Below are 16,922 nucleotides of genomic sequence, written 5' to 3' on the forward strand. Positions count from 1 at the left end.
GCGACGTTTTCTAACTAAAGAGGTCAGCACACAACACTGAGCACGAGTGTTTGATTTTATGTGTTCGATGTACAGACTAAGGTTCCGTGGGGTAGGCCTATATAGGTGCGTGTAATTCTCACCACGGTTGTTCCGTCCTCTTGAGAATCTGTAGTCCTAGCTGCGTTACTCGATCTTTTCACCAAAGTCACGATGGTCCACAGTGAATGTATGTATGTTATTCCAAGGATCTCTCCTAATATTCTTTGCTCATTTATTAACATATAATATGATCTCTCTTTCGAAAATATTTCAATATAATATTAGACAATTCTGCAAACACTTATTTGTCGTGAACATTAAATCATTGACAGTGCTCATCGTGGTTAAAAAAAAAAAAAATAATCAGGCCCATCTCTGCAATTTAAAGAAGTTTATATATACTGTAAAATATTACTGGCCGAGGATGGAAATATTGCAATCACGATTCAATTTTTAAATATGATTTTTGTTGTTTAAAAATTGTAAATTCATGTCATTATCAATGAAAAATTGTTATGCTAACTCATACTCATACCAAATTTCTTATCTTGTTTTCAAGTTAAAATGCAGTTTCCCATATAAATTAAACTAGTTAGTGTATCTGTATAGAATGGTATAATAAATTAAAGTACTTTTTAATTAAATTTACATACATGGAAATTTACAATTTCTGAAAGTAAATGTCTGTTTAAATCAAGTCGAATGTCTCAAGGTACTTTCTGGAAATTTACAAGATAGCTAGATCTTGTGGGCAGATTTATTAACAATAACATGGTATAGTATATATAATTGTATGTATAACATTTGTAAAAGAATTATGTGTTCTTGAGTATATCTTGTCAGTTATTGTTATTGATTAATTAATTAATATGCATATTCCATCGTTTCGGGCATCTCTTTTCTTCATTGTTGTAATAATCTCATGTTTGTTTATTTTGGACTCTGAATATAGAGTATTATATTCTCTTCTATACAAAGATTTAGGTAGGCCTATATGTCATTGTTTACAATTCTTTGAAAATCTATGGTTATTGATCTAAGTTAACATGATAGAGACATACATTTTAAGTATTCTTAATTAAGGTAAAATGTGCCATTTTTAAATAATAAAAAAATTAAATTTGTGTCTGTGCAAAATCAGGATGCTTATAATTAATCATAGAATTAAGTCTTGTGAAGTTAAAGCTAAATATGAATAATGTATTTTTTCCCAAATAAATAATAAAAAAAAAATTAACTCCCCCCCCCCCAACAACAACCCCCCCCACCCCCCAAAAAAAACCCAACCGTAAACCAGTCCCTTAAATATTTCATAATAGGCCTAAAACAATATATGTATGTATGTATGTATGTACATATGTATGTATGTATGTATGTATCTATCTATCTATCTATCTATCTATCTATCTATCTATATATATATATATATATATATTGTTTTTTATTTACAAATGCTACACGACCTGGTTGATTTTACTGGATGGTATGAAAGTCACATGACTCAAAAAATAAATAAAGTCGCTGCGATTTGCCTCTACTATCAAAACGTGTGATTTATTCGTGATACTAATTTTTAAAAAATCCCAACCATTTAATATTTTACAATTTAAAGTTGATAAAGAATAACTTCTCTGACAACCTGCGATTCGCAATGAAAAGAGCGCTAGGCTAACGTGCAGAAGTTCGACTGTTTGTGTATGGAGCGCAAAACCGCTTTGCTGGGAAGTGCATGTTTTGGAGGAGGATTTTGGGTAGTTTAAGCAGTTGATAATGTAAACATTGTTTGCATATCTATGCCTCTTAAAAGAAGAAGAAATTCTGGACATGGAGATGGAAGTGATCGTGATATTAAGCTTAATAGGTAAGTAAATTTGGGCAACAGAAAACATTCCACCGCCATTTTGTATATTTTTGCTACATTATAAAGGAAAGAAATAGGGTTTGTTTAATTCATATGAATGTAAACTTCCCAAATGTGTGCGTTTTTATTTCAATAGGTTAAATAATGTAAAATGTTGGAGTGAAATCAATGTAAATATTGAGAAATTAAACAAGTTATTAGGCCTGTGTGTATCGATAAGAGTCAGCCATCTTGAATTGTGTTGTGATGTTTCTGTCGTTCTACGACTTACAAATACTTGTTCTGTTGCAGCATTGGTGTTGACAGCACCGGAATAGCAAGTGAGAAAGGCTCTAAAACATTTGGGAAGAGGGAGGACACAGGCATTCAGCATGAAAAAGCATCGAACTCGAAATCTTCAAACGTCAAATCGAGTGGCCATCGAGACAACGGGGAGGCGCGCGTCGGCGCTTGTACCCGGTCGAGGATCGTGAAGAAGCCCAAGAGGGACCTAAGTCCCCCCGAGTCCCCCGTGAAGAAACAAGGTTTATCTAGATAATAGCAGACTTTTGTATAAAGGCCAAGCCTTTTGAAGGAAGTGTTTACATTGTATGAAAAATATTGTAAACAACTGTTCTTAAGAAATAGATATATGGCAGAATTTCAATATATGCTAACTAGGCGCAACTAGAATATGCATATAGACTCAAAATGCCTATTTCTTTATTGAGTAAAAGTTAAAGCATCATTGTATATGTTTTTCAGTTCAAAAAGAGATTAAGTCTAATACGCCAGAAATCAAAACAAAAAGACAGTGGGAGTTGTGGAGCTCTGAAGACAAAGATGCTTTTTTTGAGGCCTTATTTGAGGTTTGGTATTTTTAAAAACTGTTATTTATGTAAGAAGTAAATCTCATTTTTGAAAATTCATGAGAGTACAAACTGCAATGCGTTACATCGGCATACTTCATGAAGTGTGTTAGCGTTTCATGAAAAGTATGCCGGTGTGAAGTATCACCGTTCATACCCTCACATATTTTAAATTTATCAATATTTCTATCAGAATTCCCAGTTGTTAAAAATAGATGTACTATATTTATCAAGATCGTGCATAGCTCACAACTGCAACACATTCATGATGAAATGGCAATCACTGCAATTGGTAACGATATCAAAGGGAAAACAATGGAAATGTAAATATATATGGCAGAATTTATGATTTTCAAGAATAAACAGTATGCTCACTCCTAATGTTTTAGCTCACCTGAACTGAAGACTCGAGAGAGTGAGCTCTTCTGATTGAAATTTGTCTCGTCTGTTGTTGTCATCTTAAACTTTTCACATTTTCATATATTCTTCTCTGGATTAAATGATTTTATTTTGTTTAACGTCCCTCTCGAGAATTTTTCACTTGTATTGAGACGTCACAAATACCGGTGAAGGGCTTCAAATTTAGGCCTATGCTTGACGCTTCAGCCATTGAGCAGTGAGAGTTCTTTAGTGTGCCACACCTACTGTGACACGGAACATCATTTTTAAAGGTAATCACCTAGGACCTGTGACATTCACACCTGATGCTGAGTGTTTGGCGATGGAACTGTCAATGCAGCAGGGATTCGAACCCTGACCTTCCGTATATGGGGGGGGGGGGGGGGGGGGGGGCAAACGCTCTACCTCTAGACCACCGCAGCGGTTATATTCTTTTCTGGAACCACATTCTTCACTGGAACCACAGGGCATATTTCAACCAAAGTTGCCATAAAGCATCATTTGATAAAGCGAATTCCAATTGTTCAAATGAAAGGCCACACCCTTTTCAAGGGGAAGATAAGTAAGAAATGTCAGCTGTATTTTGTATGGATTTCGAGTCCAAAATACGTCTCACATTTTCATGTGCAGAATATGCGGAAATCCGTCCATTTGCATTTTAGCAGTTACAGTTTTGTGTTATTATTTCTTTCCTATTGATGCTTGATCAATCGCTCAAAAATGTGAGTAGTAAAACATTTCTGTGACCGTAACCAAGGTCATTGACAAGTGATTTAGAAATGTCGAAAACCCTGCGATAGAAGGCGATGTAAGACCACTTACTCCCAGATCTTTGGGAATTTCCTCGGTCCATCTACGAAAGGAAGTACATCTACATATGTCCGTTGTAGTATTTGTGATATGTTTCTCTTGCTCTCATGTTTGCAGAAATTACTGTAATGTCATATTGAAACAGAAGTACACAAACTTTGGGAATAGCTTCGCAAGTAGAATAGAAGTATGAACAAATTTTTTTGTAATGTGAGCTTAGGATTTCTTACAAATGGGAATAACGAGAGCGAAAGTACATGTTTGTGAAATTATCGCCCACATGATTAAAAATTAATAACTGAACAACTAATTCATGAGATAAGAAATTTCTTCATGTGGCATGTTCTATTGACATTTATTTTGTTATTTATATTTATTCAAAATTTTCATTGCAGAAAGATGCAATCTCGGTTATATATTCATATGTTTTTTTAATAAGGTTACAAGTAGTTGCATGTTCTTCATTTATTAATGTAAAAACACTGTAAAAGAAACTTTTACTGGCAAATGCCAAATCTAATCACAAATACCGAGAAACAATGACAGGAGTAAACAGGTCCGAAATAGTGAAAATATGGTGGCATCTTTTTAAAATCTTCTCAACAACCACTGGACTAGAAAAGACAAAAGTTATGTGAAAGCTTCCTTTAAAAATGAGATTCAAAATTGTATAAATCATAAATTAGCGCATTGAAAACTAATCGTTGAAGATGCAAGAAATATCGAGGAAAACCTTACAAATATTATGAACATTGATTTTCAGCTGTTTTCAGCATTCTAAAAGAACTGTTGAAGCTTTGGAAAGACTGCGTTTGGTGGGCAGAGATATTTTTATCCCTTGAATCCAGGGGCTAGGGCCTTCAAGTTTGGGAAAAATAACGATATTTTATTGAAATTGGGAAATTTGTTTCATACAAATAAATAAAAAAACAAGCAAAAAGTTAACCGTTTGATATCTTATTATCAATGTGGCTTAAACAAGCTTTAATTTCCGGTCTTGGGCAGAGAAAAAACTGTCAAAAATGTTTTGCAACAGAGTGGCACCAAGGTTGGATGACCCCTCATGGCATATTCTCATGAACACATCCATCATTTGGGAATTTTTAGGCATCATTTTGGGAAAAACACCTGCTCTTTAGCATTGGGAATGGGGCCAAATTTCGACCCTCTACAGACCCTAAAAAATCCCTGGTGCGTCCCCCATCTCCTTGCAGTACCATTGGGATCCGAGTTAGAATAGGTCCTCAGTACCCCTTGCTTGTTGTAAGAGGCGACTAAATGGGATTGTCCTTTGGATGAGACCGCAAAAGGCCCCATATGTGTCACAGTAGTTGTGGCACGATAAAAATCCTTCCCTGTTCAAAGGCTATAAGCACCGATGCTTACATAGCCCTTAATTTTGCACCCCTTCACCTTCAATGATGACCTCTCCCATCGTCCGAAACCCACGATCGGTTGCACTTCTTTTACCTCCCGTGGGACACAACGCCGATATTTTTGCTGTTTGTGTGAAAGTTGAGGTACTCTAGAGCATAGTACTGTACTGTTCAAGTGAAGTTTTTGACGACAGAGCCCAAACCCCAATCTTTAATGGTAGTGGAACAACAAAACACGCACACTTTCATGGGCGCCGCCATTACTGCTGACGCTTAGAGTTTCAGAATACTTAGGGCGATTCCCATTGGTCCTTGATAGGGCACGTAAGGTCATGTATTTTAATGACTTATGCGAAAATATCGGTGTTGTGTCCCACAGGAGGTAAATGAAGTGCAACAAATTTCAAGGCAATTTTTAAAATCCTGTTTCGATTTAGAATTTTTTAGTCAAAAATTTATGATTTCTTGTGTATCAAAGGATGAAATAATTTTTTAAAATAATATTCAGCAATTCACAATATAATTAAAAAAATCAAAGCACAGAATCAAAAAAGGGCAAAGTTTTATCTGCTGAATTAAATGAATATAGAAATGGATTTGTGTGTTTCCTGCAACAAAGATCTAGGTACAGGGAAAACAATTGAATTATGGGAAAGGGGAAGCATTGGAATTAACAATGCAAGCTCTGAAACAGGTGGTTCTATATCTACTAGGGCTGGACAGGTCGTTCATGAGGAATACCAACGTACTTATGTCAATCCCATAGTTATAAAAAGTTTGTAAAGAAAATCAATATCACTGGTAATCCCCTATTCCATCCAAATTACTTAGATCAGAAAAGCAATTTAATTTCCAAGAAGATTGTCTGTTTTGCGGAAAACCAGCTCATGATAATGCAAAACGAAAGAAAACATGGTGTACACTTGGTTCAAACGACACAGTTCAATCAACTTTGGAACAGATTTGCAAGGATAGAAACGATGAATGGGCAGTCGAAGTTAAAGATAGGATAGAATTTGCTAGGGACCTTCATGTGGCTGATGCCATTTATCATAGTACCTGCAGTAGTAATTTTTGATCAGGGAGATAAGTGCCAGAGGTGTTTTCAACATGCAAAGAAAATGCATCTTATTCATGAGGTCAGCCAAATACCAGCCACAAACTTTTCTTACAAGTGACAAAATACTTGGAAGAAATTGACGACAAACAGACAACAATCAAAGATCTAGTTGACCACGTGAGAGGTATACGAGGGCTGTTTGATATATGTGTATTGTACCACGCTTTGCAAGATTTCGTGGATGATGATACTCTTGAATAGCTCTATGCAATACCACATAGTTTTAAACTTATAGTCATTTCAAAAGAGCCAGTTGTTGACCACTGTTGTAAAAATGGTTGGGAAACGGGCTGAGAATATTGAAGAAGTTATAGCTTATATAAAAGTTCGCACAAAACTCAAGTCATTCGGTAATGCAGATTTTTACTGAATTGGGGGAAGTTTATGGGTCTGATAATGTATCTTATGAGACAGTTCATAGGTGGAGAAAGAAATTTCTGACTGGCACAGAGTCCGTCAAAGATGCAGCAAAATCTGGCCGACCTGTGACTAACAGGCAAGGCAAATGTCTCAAAAGTCAGGGAAATAATTGAAAGTGATGGCAGATACATGATTCGTGATATTGCCAAAGTTGTTGGCATATCTCTATCGTGGGTGAATTTCATTTTGAAGCGTAATTTGAAAGTACGAAAGATTTCTGCCAGATATCCGGATACCGCATATATTGACAGATGACCAAAAACGGGTACGAGTACAAACTGCTAAGCAATTGCTCAAAATGTTTCCCAAATTCAATCAAAGACAATTTTCAAACTTTTTACTAGTGATGAAACATGGGTTCACTATTTCGAAGCAGTAAGAAAAATTGGAAGTAAAATATGGCTAACTATACATGGTAGAAGGCCTGTAGTTGCCAAAAGAACCATAAGCACAAAGAAGTTTCTTTATTGCATATTCTTCTCATGTGATGGAATAAATGTACAAATTCTGGTGCCAAAGGGCAAAAGTGTTACAGGTCTAGGGATGGATCAATATATCGATTATCGCTATACATCAGTATTTTTGAGCTATATGATAACCGATACAGCGAGTCCCGTATCGTTTAATATATTAAGAGTGGTTATTAACGTATCTAACAGTGAGATTTCATGAAGGAGTTAACAAATAAATTGAAAATATACCAACGAACTATCTAAATGTCATTCGCTCCATGACTGCATACAACGCAAACATGTGTCGAAAGTGTGTGTGTGGTGACGATACCGTGGTCTCAGTTTTCAAATATTACATATTTGTAGCTTGAAAAAACCAAAGTGTAACGTTTGTGGAACAGAGGTCGTAAGCTCTGGTGGTACAAGTAATTTAACAACACATTTGCGATAACTTCATAAAGCTAACTGTCAGAAAAATGGCGAGAAATCTATCGATGAATGATGTATGTAGTAATCAGAGTCGAACGTGATCTGCAGTCGCAATTTTTGTATGAAGAAATATAGAAACAAATAAATGAAGTTATAATTCATTTGTGAATATTCATCCTGAAAATGATTTCCTCTGCTGCCTTAGACTTAGAGTGGGAGATATTGTATCAGCAATTAGGGTTTGTTGAAAGCCAGAGAATGTGGATGCCCTTGTTTTCATGAAGAGAAAAATATGTTAACAATATTGATAAAAGCAAATAGATAATAATTTCATGCACAATTGTCTTTTATGATAGATTAATTCAAGCTAACACTATATGCAAATAAAACAAAAAGGATAGGTGAAGCTTTATTTTTGTTATTATTTAATCATTTTAATACTCAAAATTAAGTGTAAATGTACTTATATTGTATTGTCAATACGTATTGCATATTGTCTCTCTGTATTGCAATACGTATCGTATTGAAATTTTCCAAATGATACCCAGCCGTATGCAGGTCGGTATTACCGAGATGTTATACTAAAAAAGCTCAAGAGATATTATCATAAAGGACGCACTGTGTCAGGAGAGATATTATCATAAAGGACGCCCTGTGTCAGGAGAGATATTATCATAAAGGACGCCCTGTGTCAGGAGAGATATTATCATAAAGGACGCCCTGTGTCAGGAGAGATATTATCATAAAGGACGCCCTGTGTCAGGAGAGATATTATCATAAAGGACGCCCTGTGTCAGGAGAGATATTATCATAAAGGACGCCCTGTGTCAGGATTTAGGCATGTTCGTCTACTTTATCATAATGCTCCATCACATACATCTGAGCTTGTGAAGCAATTTTTGAAGTCGGAGAAGGTTACCATCTTGCCACATCCACCATACTCTCCAGATCTAGTCCCATGCAACTTTTTCCTTTTTTCAAAACTTAAAAAGTTCTTATCTGATTTTTGTTACAAGTCCCGACAAGCCCTTGACTCAGCCATCAGTCAGTGCCTCAGAGGTCTACCTAAATCAACGTACTGTGTCACTTTTCAGAGATTGAAATTATGTATTTCAAACCGCGAAGAATACTTTGAATGGATGTAATGTTCATTTCATTATTTGAGTCGAATGCTTTTGAGATATGTACAATACACATTACATATCGAACAGCCCTCGTATTCCCATCAACACTTGAAAATCAAATTGAGGGTGCATTACGGTATGTCCATTATAATTTAATTAAACGGCAAAGAAAATGTAGTTGCATTTCGTCAGAATGCCACAAGCATATTGCATAATTTCTATAAGGAATCAGAAGTTCTAAAGTCCGACAAAGAGAATAAAAGGTTTCTGATAAAAACAGCGGCAACACATATCAAGAATGATATACGAAACATGCTGGTAGATAAAGCATTCTATCCAAGTGTTCAGGATATTCTGTCAAAAGAGGGTCAGTTTATCATCATTTCTAAAAACCATAACTTCTGAGAATGTCTCATCTGCCAAAGTTGATTCAATTGGACAAGCTATCACACAAGACCAAAACTAGTGATAGAACCTCTTCAAATTGGACTTGCAGTGCAACTGCATCATATGTTTGGATCCAGATTTCTAATAGATACACTAAACAGCATGGGGTTTTGTTCATCATACTCCGAAGTCAAGAAATTCGAATCATCTGCTGTCATTTCATCAAAGCAAGAGTCCTGTCCTCAAGACGAATCACATTGTCTACAGTTTGTAGCAGATAATGTAGACCATAACCTCAACACCATTGATGGAAATAACACCTTTCATGGTATGGGGATTATATCTTGTTTGTCTCCTGGGTTAAAGAAAAACCCTTTACGCATTCAACGCTTGGATGTTACTACTATTGACTTACTTGCATTTGGCCATATCAATCTACACTGAGTGGCCAAAAGTATTGCAACAAACATGGCTGACGTCATCACAATGTAAATAACAGCTGCATGGAAAAAACCAACTTTCAATGAAATAAACATTATTTATTTACCATTTTTTTCTAGTATTTTGTTGCAAAGTCTTTCTGAATAATAACTTGTCGTAGTCTTGAAGATATTGAAGCATGGAAGCTACGGATATATGTTTGAGAGAGGTCATTCCAAATTTTTGTCACTGCAGCCATTAGGTCATCCCGATTTTTAATATCATCAAACTCACGGGACAGTTTGATTTTGATACAACGCCAGACATTTTCAATGACATTAAGGTCCGGGGACTGTGCAGGCCAGTTGAATTTTGGAATACCGTTTTCTTATTTCCAAGTATTGGTCTGTCTAGAGAAGTGGGGGTGGAATTATCGTCTTGAAAAATAAATTGCCGATTTCCAAAAATTTTGCTAACAACGGGCCATAAGTGATTATCCAGCAATTCAATATACCTTGCTGAGTTTAGATTTCTATCAACAGGTACACGAACACCAATACCATAATAGGTAATACACCCCTAAAACATACAACTTACTCTCACGGGCGTTTTGCGTTGGTTCAGACGGTAAGGTTTCCTCTTCTCAGACGATTTTCTCCACAAACTTAGAGTTATTTTGTCCAATGACTACCTGTGTTTCATCTGAGAAAATAACTTTCTACCACTGTTCAGGTTTCCAATGTCTTTTCCTCGGCACCACAAAATTCAACGTTGTTTGTTGACTTTAGCGATTGTAAGCGTTTTCTGAATTTTGCCCCTCCTGTATCCTTCCTGGTGTAACTTACGATGAACAGTTCTCATGGACACATTTGTACCTTCATTCCTATTAAAAGTTGATGTAATGTCTTGAAGAAATTGTCTTCTGTTAGTTTTCAGAAAGCGATCAATTTTCCGATCACCCCTCTCATCTATCACTCGGGGCCTTCCTCTCCGGGGATCGTTTTTAACACTTTCTTTTTGACGGAATGTTTTCAAAACTCGTCCAACAGTGCTTCGATGGATTCCCAATGATTCACTAATTTTGTTGTCATTAAATCCCTTTGAATTTAGAATTACAATCCTTTCCTTTAGGTCCTTTGACAATTCTCTCTCATTCTTCGACATTGTTTTCATTCGATACCTTACCGGAAATCGTCTGCTACTTTGAATTACAAACGGTTCCCCATATAATTCGTACCCTAGTTAATTCGCATACCTGACATCACGACCCAAGCTTACTTTGTTACGCGTCAGCAATAAAAAATAAAATTTGAAGCGAGTATAATTGTGATGACGTCAGCCATGTTTGTTGCAATACTTTTGGCCACTCAGTGTATTTCACTTCAATGTGGAAAAACACAAGAAGTTCACGCAACTTAAATTCCAAGAGCTGAGACCTCTTAAAAGCATGAACTTTTCTTGGAAGATCGACATCTTGAGAAATGTTGTAAGGCCTTTAAGATCACCTTTGCCTGGTTGGTCTGTGATCATGCAAATGGTTCTAGAAAGCAATAATCAAGGGGTTTCGGATATAACGTTTTTGTCCATGATTGATCTGAACTCAAGTGATTTGAATTGCATTTTTTCAACGTTGATGTTTGTTTCTAAAGAAGATTCACGACATAATCGAACTCCAATCATAACTTTTGATCAACCATTGTATTGGAAAGCAGTTATGATGACAAGCAGTGAGGAATGTAGCAACATACAGTGCTCCCTCGATATATTGCCCCCGTTATAATGCCACCCACGTTTATTGCCTGAAAATCCTAAAGAACAGATTATAATGCCAACCCTGCATAATGCCATATGCCACTGATTTTCACAAACAAATGGTCAAATTTTATAGGGTTTACTCTTGATAATGATGCCAAATACCTAACACACATCGGTAATCACACCTGTACTTTGATAGTGGTGCAGTGAAGTGTGACAGTTTGGACAAGGTATTCAGGTGGCAAGGTTTATTACTAATAATTGCAGAATGGAACTCCAGATAATTTAAATGTTTATACGAAATGGAGTCCAAATAACTTTATGGTATTTAATTTCTTTTGATTGCTCAGTGAATTGTCCGTAATGGTGAATTTGTTATAATGCCACCCCCGCTTTATTGCCCAAATTCATTTTAAACAAAAGTTGGCAATATATCAAGGGAGCACTGTAGTTGTGCGTCTTGGATCTTTCTACGCAAAGATGAGTTTTCTTGGCAGTATCGGAAGAATTATGTCAGGCTCTGGGCTTAGAGAAATACTAGAACTCATGTATGCCCCAAACGCTGTTAGTCATATGTTAAGTGGGAAGGCAGTTTCCTGTGCAGTTGGAGCAATAATGCTTTTAGACACTGCACACTGAACAAGCATATATTTGGTTTGAATCAGTGTGATGAAGTTGAAAGTGACTTTAAGGAGGCAAATCCCATTTCAGACAAAGCAGATGAGTTCTACAGTTGTCTATGCTCGAAAGGCATTTCTGTTCAGCCAGCTATTGATGATCCTGTTTTCCCTGCATTGGAGAAGCGCATTCAAGATAAAACGAATGAAATCAAACAATCTCGAACATCAAAATTATGGCTGTTATTTATTGAGATGGTTGCCATTTTGAAACACTTCTTGGTTGCAGAAAGGACATGGGATTGGCAGCTTCATCTATCGACATTGCAGGAAATGTTGCCATATTTTGCAGCTGCAGGTCACAAATCTGTATGCTAAATCTGTATTTGTATCTATCTCAAATGCAGGACCTAGACAAAATCTACCCAGAGGTATATAACCATTTCATGAAGGGAAACCATGTTTTACGTAGAACCGATCAGTATTGGTCAGGTTTGTCTACTGATTTAATTGTAGATCAGGTATTGATGAAAAGCGTGAAATCTACGGGCGGATTAACACGTGGAAGAAGAATGGGGGAAGCTCAGAGGGCGCAATGGCTTTTATCTATGAACCATGACTGATAAAGACATGGGATCATCAAAAATGATAAGAGGATGTTGGGACCTGCAAACTAGGATCAAGGTCAAGTGACACCAGTTTTACTAAAGGAAAAAAGGGAGATGTTTTGAAAAACTCGAAGCTTTTGTGATTTTGAAGTTAAAATTCGCATGGTTTTCATCAAGGGAGGAAAATAGTAGTACTCAGAAAAAGCCACTTTTAAACAGCCAGTACTTCATTTGGGAGACTTTATAATCGGTAGATTATAATCATATCTTGTTTCATATTTAGATGCATCATGACCAGGCCTTTATGCAACATCTGTAAGAAAAACTAAATGCATGGTGATGTAGAGCAGGAAGGCCTTTACCAAAATTGTAAATTTCATGATTCCCGGGATAGAGGTTCTCCAGGGCATGACCAAACTTGATTTATATAGTGTATATGTTTAATATATAGTGTAGATGTTGTTGATACTAAATTGCAACTAAATAGATATTGAGAAGGAGTAGGTATTCCTTTACCAAAATTGTAAATTTCATGATCCCAGGGTTTTGGTTCTAGAGTGGGATCAAAGTCATCATTTGAAAGCATTCTTTTAGTTTGCTGATACAGTTATAAAAACTAAATGCATATTTAGGAAAGGGTACCTGTAAAGTGCGAAATGAAATCGAAACGAAACGAAATCTAACGAAACGAAACCCACCGAAACGAAACAGATTGTATGATCGAACTCTTTTAAGTATAATAATTGAAAATGGCATCTTAGGCCCCTGTTAAAGTTTACACATATACATACATGCCAACTTTTGAAAATCCCCATGGGGGATTTTGCGCACGACGACCTTTTTTCAACGCTCAAAATTCACGACATTTTACCATGAAAATAAATATTTGTCTTTTCAAATAAAATATCAATCTAATCATTATACATGTATCATACATCAAGTGTGTTTGACCATTAACTTTAACAAAACTATATAAAAAAAAAACAAACTTTGAAAGATATAGATAAGTATTTTATTAAAATCATCTATTCAGCAAAAAATCCTCTCCAACAAATCACATACATATTATCAAATAATACTTAAAGTTGCATCCTTTTACACCATATATACATTGGCTGGTCTATATATCAAAATTTAAATTAAAGCACATGCATTTAGGTACGACTACAAAGGCGATCTTGCTTGTCTGTAAACTATTTCATGGGCTTGCAGAGTCTGGTGGAACAATCTGCATTGCAACCAGAAAAGGAGTGATCTGCCCTGCTATGAAGTTTGCGAACAAAACCTTTGCATCCATGACATCTGAAATAATTACCAGGAAAAAACACATCAAAATATACGTTTTTACTTGTAAAATATTAAAGGCTACTTGCTAATATAAAATTCAGTACAGACTTGTGCAAATTACGCATCACAAAGTCTATTGAATATTACACTATATAGACTATGTAATACATCGCTATAGACAGATAGATTCGGGTAGCCTATATCATAGTTGGAAAAACATATATTTTACGTACCTTTAATATTGCATATTTTGGATGCTGTCAGCGAGAGGCAAAAATCGGGAATGTCCGATTGTTTGGTGGTGACACTATTATCATTGCCATTCACGTTTGTGTAAAGGATATGTCAATTTGAAATCCGTCTTCCCGATTAATTACTATCAAAACATGCTTCGCACTGTCCAATAAGCACCCCGACACGGGCAGACCAAGTAAATTACATCACTCCGATACCATGTGACACAAGTAAACAGCAATGGCTGACTATTGTCCCGATTTCTGATTGACCAGTTCAGAAATGACGCGGGATTTCAAAATTCGGGATATTTCATTGGTTGATAATATGAAATCTCACGAGATTTCACGATTATCCCGCTTTCAAACTCGTTTTCAATCGTGAAATCGGAAATTTTGGTCGAAAAAAATTTCAAATCGGGATTTTAGGGTAATTTTGCTTTCCCGATTGGGAAAGCGGGACCGGAGGGTAAAATCGGGAAGATCCCGCCTAAATCGGGAAAGTTGGCATGTATGCATATAAATAAAATTCGCCTCCCCTTTGATGTAGGCTTTCGGCTTGACTGATACAAAGTTTTAAGAGTTGGAAAGGGGGGGGGGGGGTAAGCACAAAGTACATAAATACCATGTGCAATTAGCTTCAGATCCATAAATTTCAGAAAAGAAGGTTACAGTCTCACAGGTCAGAGGTCTGGGGAAACACACTAAACGAGGGATGGGGTCGTCGGCGTTGAATCCGATTTTGGACATAAATACATGTTTCAGTATTTTTTGCTCTAAAGACAAATATATGTATACATGTGGATATTGTGTATTTGTATGTAGTATATCAAATGGTGGATTCTGAATATGTCCTCCCGTTCTCTTTGTGATTTCTGCTTAAAATCCCCTTGTTCATAAGCCTTTTCAGTTTACAAAATGCCGACCTCCTCCTAATATTATTGCATTTAAAAAAAATCCGTTTTCCGTCCCGTTTTCAATTCCCCGTCTTAGCAACATCCCAAATGTATAGAGTTTTTCCATTATTGAAAGTACTCGCACCTCAGCAGTTAGAGATAAAATAAGAGGTTAAGAGCTCTTCCTGCTTTCAATTTTCTCAGACACCAGCTTCTTCAAACAATGTATCTATGCCCAAAGGCGGATCCAACGTCGGCGACCCCACCCCTCGTATAGTGTGTTTCCCCAGATCTCTGAGACTGTAACCCTCGGTTCTGAAATGTATGGATCCGAAACTAATTGTACATGGCATTTAATCAACTACGGATATGTACTTTCTGCTTACTCCCCCCTTTCCAACTTTTAAAACTTTGTAACAGTCAAGCTGAAAGCCTACATCAAAGGGGAGGCGAATTTTATTTATATGTGGTAACTTTCACAGGGGCCTAAGATACCATTTTTAATTATTATAATTAAAAGAGTTCGGTTATACAATCTGTTTCGTTTCGGTAGGTTTCGTTTCGTTTCGGTGGGTTTCGTTTCGGTAGATTTCGTTTCGTTTCGCACTTTACAGGTACCCATTTAGGAAAAGCAGATTGAAAAGGATATACCAAAATTGTGAATATCGCAACCCCAGAGTTTTAACTCTAGGACGGGTCCAAATTAGTCATATCTTGTTAGAGTTACATATACCTTATATGCAGTATTTTTAGCGAGGATTTAATTTTGGTATTATTAGCGAGAGTGATGAGATTGCTAAAATTAAATATCGCTAAAACAATTTATTCCATATCTAAGGTAATAATTATCTCTCCTAGAATTATTAAGTTGCTAAATTAGCTCTTGCTAAATATATATACCCATTTTGCTAAAGGATGATGTAGATTTGCTCGAGAAATCGACCTATAGCGAGATTCAAAATTCCAATAAAAATTATCGATTGGAGGTCACCTTTTTGTCTCTATGAACTCAAATATCTCCAAATCATAAAGAATTTCACTGACAATGGGGTTATGATAAAAAAAAAATTAATTAGATGATCTATTTGGCTAATAACACTATTTGCCACATCAGGGGTGTAACTAGTGATTCTGGACTCATGGTTTATAAGCAGCACGATCACGAGCCCCATGAACTTTTTTTGATAATCGTCTACGCGTTGAGCAGTGCACCCGTGTCTTCACTACAACCCGACATCAATATGACAATGAATTAATATAGATACAATGTAGGTCATTCTGATAAAAATGACTACCAGAAGACTTGGTAAAATATAGACTCCGATAAATGAATAACAAAAACCTCATGCTTGGAATTCAATTTAATCACCCCCTATAAGTGAACAGGACTCATGGCACATGTCTATATTTTTCATCATGATGCGATGTCTGACCTCTAAAGCATTTGTTTGACTCCCGAGTTTCTTAAAAAATCATAAAAGAGAAATCCGGATAGAAACGGTTGTTGAAATCGGTCGTTTATGTAAGCGTTTGTATGATTCTGAATGCAAGTTTAAGAAAAGGGAATAGCACATCGCTGTATAAAACGGATACGATACGATTATGGTTTGTAAATCACCACTCGCTAAGATTTTCGAGCGTCCACTATTTTTACTCGCTATTTTTCAAATGTACTCACATTTTGCAAGTATTTCTCGCTGATTTCGAGCCCTGATGTAAGAAAACTAAATGCATGGTAATGTAGGGCAGGAAGGCCTCTACCAAAATTGTAAATTTCATGATCCCCCGGGTAGGGGTTCTGACCCCAGGGCGGGGCCAAACTTGTTATATAGTGTTTATGTGTAAAACACTTACTAAAT

The 16,922-nt window shown here is 36.2% G+C and overlaps 1 protein-coding gene and 1 long non-coding RNA gene across 3 annotated transcripts in view; one reads left to right on the forward strand and one right to left on the reverse strand.

Annotated features, from left to right (window-relative positions):
* Positions 1 to 1,470: 1,470 nt before the first annotated feature.
* The window catches only part of LOC125679296 (uncharacterized), an 87,048-nt gene continuing 71,596 nt past the window's right edge, over positions 1,471 to 16,922 (forward strand). For both annotated transcript variants that reach the window (XM_048918408.2, XM_056154440.1), the window contains exons 1-3: positions 1,471 to 1,882; positions 2,174 to 2,406; positions 2,627 to 2,730. In XM_048918408.2, the coding sequence (XP_048774365.1) occupies positions 1,815 to 1,882; positions 2,174 to 2,406; positions 2,627 to 2,730 (405 nt within the window). In that variant the 5' untranslated portion in view covers positions 1,471 to 1,814. The remainder of the gene's footprint in view (positions 1,883 to 2,173; positions 2,407 to 2,626; positions 2,731 to 16,922) is intronic.
* On the reverse strand, positions 13,644 to 14,393 carry LOC125676878 (uncharacterized). Its single transcript, XR_007370852.2, has 2 exons — positions 14,168 to 14,393; positions 13,644 to 13,949 (listed from the first exon to the last, which is right to left on the reverse strand). It is a non-coding gene; the product is annotated as an uncharacterized LOC125676878 (long non-coding RNA).

Source organism: Ostrea edulis, chromosome 2 (assembly GCF_947568905.1).
Source record: "Ostrea edulis chromosome 2, xbOstEdul1.1, whole genome shotgun sequence".
Taxonomy (NCBI): domain Eukaryota; kingdom Metazoa; phylum Mollusca; class Bivalvia; order Ostreida; family Ostreidae; genus Ostrea; species Ostrea edulis.